Below are 10100 nucleotides of genomic sequence, written 5' to 3' on the forward strand. Positions count from 1 at the left end.
GAAGACATCCTGGTTGTGAAAGGCCGGTATATATTTCCAATTTATACTGCAGAAAATATTGAAATCTGCTTCTAGTAAGGGATTCAAGTAAAGAAAACTATAATGTGGCTGTTATCAGACAGTAGAGACCTTGCTTTGGGTGTAGGAAGATTGGGCACATACAGCTAACCGTGGAACTGGACTGTTTCCATTGCAACCATCAGACCCACAAGCTAGAATTAGAAATAATGGACGCTGGGCGTAAACTAATTGTGGGTATTTGTTACAAACCACCAAATATAGGGGAGGAGGGGGAGGCTCATCTACAGTCTGAAATAGAAATAACAAGATGTTGGCATTGGCGTTCCATAACTACAAAGAATGTAATAAAAGATGCAAACTAGTAATCCGGGATCTAAAATAGAGTGCGATAAGCATATTGCCACAGATAGTAAAAAAAAATCCCAAACATTTTTACCAATATATAAACAGTAAAAAGGGGAGAAAGGAGCAGATAGGCCCAATAAAGGACGAAAGGGAAGTTAGTCACAAATGACAAGGAGAGGGCTCAAGTGCTGAACACTTTTTTTCTCCTCAGTATACACTCAGGAGGGAAACGGGTTTGACATACATGATAAAACACATAGTTCATCACAAAATATAGCCAAGTTGTTGACGGAACCCGGGATACAACAAAGACTTAGTCTACTTAATGCAAATAAAGCGTTGGGACCGGACAATCTACACCCCAAGATACTTAAGGAACTAAGCGAGGTTATAACTAGACCATTATTCCTCATTTTTAAGGACTCTCTAATGACTGGTAGAGTTCTGAGTAGGGCTGCAACAACTAATCGACATAATCGATTATTGAAAAAGTTGTCAACTTTTTCAATAATCGATTAATCGGCTTCCGATCAGTTGGCCCTGTTCACAGCTCCACACGCTGTGCGCCGTACCTCCTCCCCACCTCACGCACGCCGCTGCCAGACCCGCCCGCATCCATGCTCCACACACTCACATCCACGATCGGCACAGGGACGCGGGGAGATGTAGTAAGGAGGAGCAGGTGTGGGGTGATGACAGCCGCCGATAGACAGGCCCGATCTCAGAAGCAAGTTGCTGGAAGACTGCTCAGGTAAGCCTGCACTTTCCCACACATGGTGCTCTATAATGTATTGCTGGGATTTGTATTCCTCTATAGCTGATGGTACATTGTGCTGTATATTATACATAGGAATACAAATCCCAGCAATACATTATACACTGTATGTATAATGTATTGCTGGGATTTGTTGTACTCTTCTATAGCTGGTGATATTCTGCATTGCACGGTATAATGTACTATTGCTGGGATTTGTTGTACTCCTCTATAGCTGGTGATATTCTGCATTGCGCTGTATAGAGGACTACAAATCCCAGCAATAATACATTATACAGTGGTGCAATGCTGAATACCACCAGCTATAGAGGACTACAAAACCCAGCAATAGTACATTATACAGCGCAATGCAGAATGCCTCCAGCTATTATGTACTATTGCTGGGATTTGTTGTATTCCTCTATAGCTGGTGGTATTCTGCATTCATTGCTGTATAATTTTACACTTTCCATTTCACTATATTGCACACCACACTATCTTTCTTTTTTACTTCCACCGCTCCAAGCTTGCTCCTGTGATGGACTACAACCTCAATACAAACTAGTAGTCCCATCACTGGAGCCTTTTTTTAAACTTTATTTTATTGTTTAACCGATTAATCGAACCTAATAATCGGCTAACTAATCGAATCGATTTTGAAAATAATCGTTAGCTGCAGCTCTAGTTCCGAGTGACTGGTGGAAGGCTACGGTAGTTCCAATATTTAAGAAGCGGGCAAGATGCCAACCTGGGAATTACAGACCAGTTAGTATTACATCGGTAGTTTGTAAACTGTTAGAGGGAATGATTAAGGACTACTTGGTAGAATTTGTTGAGGATAATGGTATAGTTAATGACAACCAGCATGAGTTTAGGAAAGACCGTTCCTGTCAGACTAGCCTACTGACTTTTTACGAGGGGGTAAGTAGAGATCTGGAGGGAGGTCTGTGGATGTGGTATACCTGGATTTCGCTAAGGCTTTTGATACGGTACCACACAAACGCTTACTATACAAGCTGAGAGCTATGGGCATAGATGGAAGGGGGTGTACATGGATAGAGAACTGGCTAAAGGAACGGGTGCAGAGAGTATCAATAAATGGCGCCCTTTCAGACTGGGCTAGTGTCATTAGCGGTGTGCCTCAGGGTTCTGTGCTGGGACCCATGCTTTTCAACCTGTTTATTAACGACATCGGGGACAGCGATATCTCAGTGTTTGCTGACGATACCAAAATTGGGAGGGTAATAGAAACAGACCAAGATAGTGTAACATTGCAGGAGGACCTGGATAAAATAGGGGAGTGGGCAACCATGTGGCAGATGAGGTTTAATGTCAAAAAATGCAAAGTTACGCACTTTGGGATTAAAAATAGGCAAATGGGTTATACAATTATGGGTGTGCCGCTAGGGAAGTCGGAAATGGAGAAAGACTTGAGGGTCATTGTAGACCACAAACTGACTAATAGATTACAGTGCCAGGTTGCTGTAAGCAAAGCTAGTAGAATCGTGTCCTGCATCAAGAAGGGAATGTTTTGCAGGGATAGGTCTAATTTTGCCACTTTACACATCACTGGTTCGGCCTCACCTGGAGTATGCGGTGCAGTTTTGGGCAACGGTACACAGAAAGGATGTCCTTGAGCTGGAGAAAGTCCAGTGGAGGGCGACCAAACTCATCAAGGGGATGGAGGACCAGAACTATGAGACAAGGCTACTAAATTTAAATATGTTCACGCTGGCAGTAAGGAGATTAAAGGGGTTCTAAACCCTCCGGTTTTTTTTGCTTTTAGCAAGCAGTAGATATAGGCAAGAAGTGTAAAAAAAATAAAATCATTTTAAAAACTTACCTCGTTATCGCTGCTCGCTCCCGCGCCGAGAATCAGGAACTGCTCGTACGGCCGCAAAGGATCTTGGGGCGGGCGCATGCGCAGTTCCGATTTTCGGCCGGGAGACGAGCAGAGACGCAAGGTAAGTCTATGGACGATTAGTAGTTAGGCTAGTGGACCATCTACTCTCCTGTGGTTAAAACTGTATTGTATTTTGCATGTGATTTTTTAGTTCAGGATTGCTGTACATGTGTTCCCTAGTGGGAGCTGTGTTTATTAAAAAATATGTAAAATGCACATATAATGCAGCAATCCAAAATGAAAAAAAGATCAGAACAGAGCCACTGAAATTATTGATAAGGAATGAAAACCTGCCCAGAGCAATGAGCAGAAGATTCATGACTGGACTGCATAGGTTACTGCACACCACATTTCCAAGTTCATATTATTTAACATTCAGCACTGCTTAATACGCATGTGCTTTTTAAATAAAAAAAAAGTAAATTTAGAAATTATTTGTGGACTGTAAAAATTTGTCAAAAGACTCTGCAACTGGATGGAATCCTCATTTAATAACACAGGTCTGTGAATTTTGGCTTTGTAGTCATTGGGACTGCACATGGCTTTCTTTGTGTGTGCCATCACAATATGGTGGGGACTTGGTCTGTTTGCAGCCACATAGCCATGCTTCCTTGTCTTCTGTAAGGGTGAAACGCAGGGGTGAGAGACCAGGTGCCTTCTTTACATGGGAGCCATCGCAGAAAGGCTGGGAAGAAAAAAGTGTTTAAAATAGAGATGATAAATGTAATACTTTTTCTATGTTACAGACTACATCACTGATCAGAAATTACTTGGCACACACACCACCTTACATATTCACGTCTCCAAGTCCTAACAAAATGTGCACTTGGTGGGTTGTTAAACAGAAAAACAAATATGTAATACATTGCAGCTCATCAGTCCTTAGATATGGTGGCTGCATTAGTTTTCATTATGTAAGCGTTGATGATTCTGCCAGGAACACACTTCCTGTCCTAGGGTAACGATTCTCAATCACTGTACTGTATCAGGACAAGACTCACCCTGTCCTCTCATACATATGTAGCGCTCACCGTTTCATTGTTAGGGTTTACATACACTTTAAAAATACCTTTAGTTATACTATAGAGTGGTGAGATGTTAAAACCTCGGTCAGGTTTTTATTGCTGTATGTGTCCTTGTTAGGGAGATTCAGCATCACTGATTTTCCTGATTACCAATGACTTGGGGGACAAAAAAAAGGGGGGTAAAATCTTTGAGTTGCCACCAGAACAAGAATAGAGGGAAAATGTTCCAATGGGGACACTTGTTCATGTGTCTAAGAGTGGGATTCCCTCACAGGATATATTCCCACCTCTGTGAAGAGTAAGTGAAGAGAAATCAGCCTAATGAGGCACAAATGTAAAAATAAAAAAACACAACTGACAGGTGTTTAACCACTTGCTGACCAGGTGTTTAGACCCCCTTCCTGGCCAGGCCATTTTTCAGTATTCAGCGCTGCGGTACTTTGACTGACATTTATTCCGTCATGCAACGCTGTACTGATATTAATTTTATACAATTTTTTGGTAACATATAAAAGACGGGGTCACGTCGGGTAAATAGACACCAAACATGTCATGCTTAAAAATTGCGCGAAATCGCAAAAAACTACCATACCCAAAATTTGCCATAGGCGACACTTTAAAATCTTTTACAGCTCATCAGTTTAATGTTATCAGGGATTGATGGCCCTAGAATTATTGCTCTCACTCCGACGTTCGTGGCGATATGTAACATGTGCGGCGTAATGGACGCAATCGTCGTTTTCGCAGGCATGCACCCCTGACGCATGTTTGCATGCGTGTATGTAGGGATGGGGGACTTTTAAAAAAAATCTGTTTTTTGTAATTCTTTTTTATGTGTAACTTTAGTTTTTTGGGGGGGAAACTTTAATTTTTTTTTCCTTTTTTTTTTTTCCCACTTAACTTTATTGCTATCAGATAGGGGGCTAAGAAACCCCCTTATGTGATAGCAAAAGAAGTGACAGGTAATCTTTATGGAGACATCAGGGGTCTCCAAGACCCCTAATGTCACCTAGGACCCCCCTGAAGAAGCTGATGGAGCAGAGATCTGCTTCATCAGCTTCTCTCCAGCGTCTGAAGCTGGAGAGTAAAACAGTATATATATATATATATATATATTAGCCCAAACTTTTCTTTGTTTTTGTTTTGAGAGTAGGGAAGCATTGAAAGTTATTTCTTTGCTGTCTGTGTCCTGCTGGGTAGATTTCCAGTCATTCCTGTCCTTAAAGTAGTTTACAGGCTAATGGTTTTTTACCTTAAAAAGGAGAACTTTGAGTGTTTTTCCCTCATCCTCATAGTTTGAGCCGACCTGTGACAAAAGAAGCTGTCACAGGTCGACTCTATCGATCGGGAAGTGAGCAGAAACATGCACTGATCCGCTCACTTCCCGATTGTCTCCCTGCAGTGGGTCACCGCTCCCCGCAGGGATTCCCCCCTCCCCGCTCCGATCCTCCAACGCTGAGTGGAGGAACGAACGTGGGAGGGGGCGGGCACAGCTGGCTCTGCCTCTAGATAAGCAGAGCCAGCTGTCACTTATGCAGCTGGGTGGATTACGACAGTATTGTCTGGATCCGTCCCGGCTGCGGCGGTCTCAGTATATCGCGGGCAATAGCTTGGTAGATACTGATCTTTGGGTCATGGGAGGAGAATAGTATATGTCCTCCCGTGACCCTAAAGGGAACTATGGGGAAAAACACTTACCCAATAATTCTCTTTTAATGCATTCTCTGCATTAGGGTAAAAAAAACGCCCTGCTACCTTTCCATGCCCCCTCCACACAAAATACTTAACTAGGGCCCACTTTACCAGTGTCGACTCCCGAACGATCTGCTGTGTCTCAGAAGTTCCGTGCTGAGGATTCTGCGGCCACTCAGGGCACGGCAGCAATAGGCTACTGCACTTGCCTGTCAAATTACTGTGAGGAGGCGGGGATAGGAGGCGTGGCTTGTAGAATGCTGTGTGTGTGTGTGTTTCAGTGGACGCACACAGCTTGGGTCAGTTCCCAGCCATGACCGTGCATGCACAGGTATCTGCTTTACAACCTGCGACACACCTGTAAAAACAGGAGGGGAGGTGACCGCAGTATGAAAGCTGCTAGAAGGAAATTAAATAGCGCAATTTAAAAAAAAAGCGGCTCATTAAATGAATGGCCATATGAAGTGCGGATTTAACATACAAAAACAAGGGTTTAATGTCACTAAGACACAACAGGGATTAAGAGGATATCTCCTCAAACAGAAAGGAAATTCCATTCTTTGACAGTTGTCACATTTGCTACTATAGGATGAATTCACCACCCCTCTTGCTTAGGTGACAACACCTACATTTTGGATCCCCCCTCCCCTCCCCCAATTTTAGCCTTGGTAACAATGGACAGCAGGGCAGACATGTAAATCTTCCCATTGGAGGCACAAATGGCATAAGAAACGTGACAGACTGTAAGGAGTTGAGCAGTGCACAACATTTACCTGTTTCTTGCTGTGGCCACAGCTACACCATGGATATAGTTTCCCAGCCTTCAGGTCCACTTTATATGGATGTTTAGCTGCAATAACTGGAGTCACCTGTGAAGTGCTGCATGTCTGTTGATGAGACAGTTATTGTTGTCAGCTACATTGGGATGCTCTGCATAGCAAAAATCAAGGTCACCAAACCAAGGTTTACAATGCTTAACGTTTTTCCACCATCAACCAACAAAATAATCATCTTTGGAAACCTTTTGAAGCTCTTGAAATGCAATTTGCACCCAAGGGTAAATCTTCACATTTTGTGTTTTTTTAGTATAATTATACAAACTCTTTACAATGTGTGTTCATATCATTAAATGGAGAGCAATTGATCAACCATCAACCACCCCTGCAAAGAGCAATATGTGATATTTTTATTTTATTATTATTAATTCAGAAAATGTATAGACTTCCTAAAATACAAGGACATGATAAGTATCTGCAAAGACCAAGATTGAACTGCCTGTCTTACAATCCTATACGGCATTAGCACAGAAATTATAACTACTTCACTGGAGGCTATTGCCTGCAGTATTACATTTAGCTGAACAGAGCTGCCACCACCAGCGCACAAATTCCGGCTTTCACCCTGTATCCTTCTCCCAGTGCAGAGATCTCATTTCACAGTATCCATGGAAGCAGTGAAATGATCTCTCCGTACACGGGGCTCATCAGGCAGCTTCTCAACAATGGCTTATAAGTATAACCTTCAAAGTGGCCAGTCCCCAGAGTGTGGCCACTAACCCCTCGGTGGCCGGTGGCCAGTCCCCAGAGTGTGGCCACTAACCCCTCGGTGGCCAGTCCCCAGAGTGTGGCCACTAACCCCTCGGTGGCCAGTCCCCAGAGTGTGGCCACTAACCCCTCGGTGGCCAGTCCCCAGAGTGTGGCCACTAACCCATCGGTGGCCAGTCCCCAGAGTGTGGCCAACTAACCCCTCGGTGGCCAGTCCCCAGAGTGGGCCAACTAACCCCTCGGTAGCCAGTCCCCAGAGTGGGCCAACTAACCCCTCGGTAGCCAGTCCCCAGAGTGGGCCAACTAACCCCTCGGTAGCCAGTCCCCAGAGTGTGCCAACTAACCCCTCGGTAGCCAGTCCCCAGAGTGTGCCAACTAACCCCTCGGTAGCCAGTCCCCAGAGTGTGCCAACTAACCCCTCGGTAGCCAGTCCCCAGAGTGTGACAACTAACCCCTCGGTAGCCAGCTTGACGTGGGAGAAGTGGCATAGAAAGCTGCACTGCTGAACAAGGAAAAAAAATGTGAGTCACCTACCTGTGCAGTGTGGCGAATGTAAGTAAACCATAAGACTGGCTATACAGAATTACAAATCATTTTGCAAGTAAACAAACAGCAAACATAAATGCTTCTAAAAATGTGCATTATGGTTGCCTTTAATGATGTAATGCTATTCATTTATAAATACATTGCACACCCTCCTGGGCTAACAGCTATATCCCTCAACTCACTATCCAGACATATGGCTCTGCCCATGAATTACAATATAGAAAAACTTTAAACACTTGATACAATTAACACACCATCACTGAAACCATTCCAGTTAAGAGACAGATATTATACACATAAAAAAAAAAATGTGCAGCATGTTTCTCACAGATGTCTCTCTTCTACTTGTACAACTTCAACGTGATCTGTCCTGTGCACCAGTGTACATACATGTACTAGTACCAAAAAGGTGTAAAGCGGTTGTGCTTTAAAAAAAAAAAAATCTTCCTATTAAGGGCATTGTGACAGGCTCTCTTGATAGGACGCCCCTAGCCAATTATAATAAACCCTGGGTTTGAAGTGTTTCACTACTGTTTCAGTCCAATATGAGAGAACTCCTCTATATGTTTGTTTTGTATTCCCATTCTCACCGAACAATATTTCTTACCATTTAGATGCTTTGTTGCAATAGGAAAGATGGCCGATTACAGTTTTTTTCTGAGCACCTTCACAGTGATCTGTCCTAATAGAAAGTCTTAGGACTGAAATGTGTGGATTGTGTTTCTCTCATTACCTTCATTAAACATACAATGGAGAAGCCCCTCACAGTCCCTGCTAACATCACAAAGAAGGAGAAGCAAGTAGAAATTTTAACTCTTAAGAAGCCAAGAACCCCTAACCCAAGTAAAAACTATTTAAACTACAAGAACATTTAAAAAATATTTTTTCGCTCATGTTATGTAAATAGGAACATATAAAAATATTAAATAGGCGTTATGCCAATCTGGCTGCGAAAGTGGAAATACACTTTAAGCTTCTTGTTGGCCAGTCTTGAAGCTTACACTGGGTTAATAAGCTTCTCCCCTCTCTCATATGCCTGTGCTTGGAGATTGCCCGCTCAGGCTCCAGCACTGCATCCTATGGGGCTCCCCCATTACTGAAAATGCCCAGCATCTCTCAATGCTCCTGCAGATGAATGAAGTGGCGGGGAGCATGGGGAAAGTAAATCAGCAAAGTGACACATTTTCCTTAAGCCAAGCAGCCAAATGTGCATTTAGGCTGGGTTCACACCTAGGCGTATCGAATTTGCACGTTTTTATCGCGGTAAAAAAAAAAACCCAGACAAACACGCGTTTCCGAGGGCTACCTGGCTGTATCCCAATGGATACGCACGGCAAATACGCCCCAAAGAAGCTCCTGTACTTCTTTGGGCGTAGGGCGTTTTGCAGCGCGTTCCTACGTGCTGTAAAACGCCCAAGTGGGAACCATGCCAATAGGCAATCATTGGTTTTCACATATTGAACGTTTTACAGAGCATAAGAACATGCTGTAAAACGCCCAGGTGTGAACCAGGCTTTGCAAATGTTCATTTGGTTAAACTTTGACCTTCCAAGATCATCTATCACAAACATTCCTGAACATTGACGTTGTCATTGAAATTACTCCAGGAAGTTTGCACTGAGTGACCTCCTATTACTGAGTTCTGCCAACTTGAATTGCTTTTTATCCTGTGTTGTGTGCTGAAGTCAGCAAATGTCTTTCATAGTATAACAGAAATATGTGTATTATAGTATAATGTAACTACACTGAAAATGATACTAACATACAGCGCAAGAGGATACATGTCATCTATTCTTACAATCTATTTTATGATTTTATTGTAACATTTTGGTGCAAAGTCTCCCAGTAAAGTGCTTGTTCACACCATATACAGTGCGTTCCAGCGTGGTTAGCTGCTGGAACGCACTGTATCACCTAGTAAACTCCCCCTTGCTTTCTGGGGTGGGAGGGGGCATGACACTGCATTGAAGTCAATGGCACCGCAGCCACGCCCCTCTGCCTACACTGCGATCGCCCGCACCAGAACTCATGGCACATCAATATCAAAGCTTTACCATACATGACGCCAATAGTTATTTTTCAGCTTGACAAAATAGCCCTTACCACTGTCAAAATGACCCTACCATGCTCTCAGCTTCTCACATACCGATCCGAGGTGCCAAGGCGCAGGCGTGGGGGCCCGATCCGAGGTGCCAAGGCTCAGGCGTGGGGGCCCGATCCAAGATGCCAAGGCGCAGGGGCCCGATCCAAGATGCCAAGGCGCAGGCATG

General features: G+C 43.6%; 1 protein-coding gene across 1 annotated transcript in view; it reads right to left on the minus strand.

Annotated features, from left to right (window-relative positions):
• Window positions 1-3546: 3546 nt before the first annotated feature.
• Window positions 3547-10100, minus strand: part of CISD3 (CDGSH iron sulfur domain 3) — a 10091-nt gene continuing 3537 nt past the window's right edge. The window contains exons 2-3 of the mRNA XM_018560151.1: window positions 6514-6627; window positions 3547-3708 (exon numbers count right to left, since the gene is read on the minus strand). Of these exons, the coding sequence (XP_018415653.1) occupies window positions 3547-3708; window positions 6514-6627 (276 nt within the window). The remainder of the gene's footprint in view (window positions 3709-6513; window positions 6628-10100) is intronic.

This window comes from Nanorana parkeri, unplaced genomic scaffold (assembly GCF_000935625.1).
Source record: "Nanorana parkeri isolate BGI_ZX_2015 unplaced genomic scaffold, ASM93562v1 scaffold435, whole genome shotgun sequence".
Taxonomy (NCBI): Eukaryota; Metazoa; Chordata; class Amphibia; order Anura; family Dicroglossidae; genus Nanorana; species Nanorana parkeri.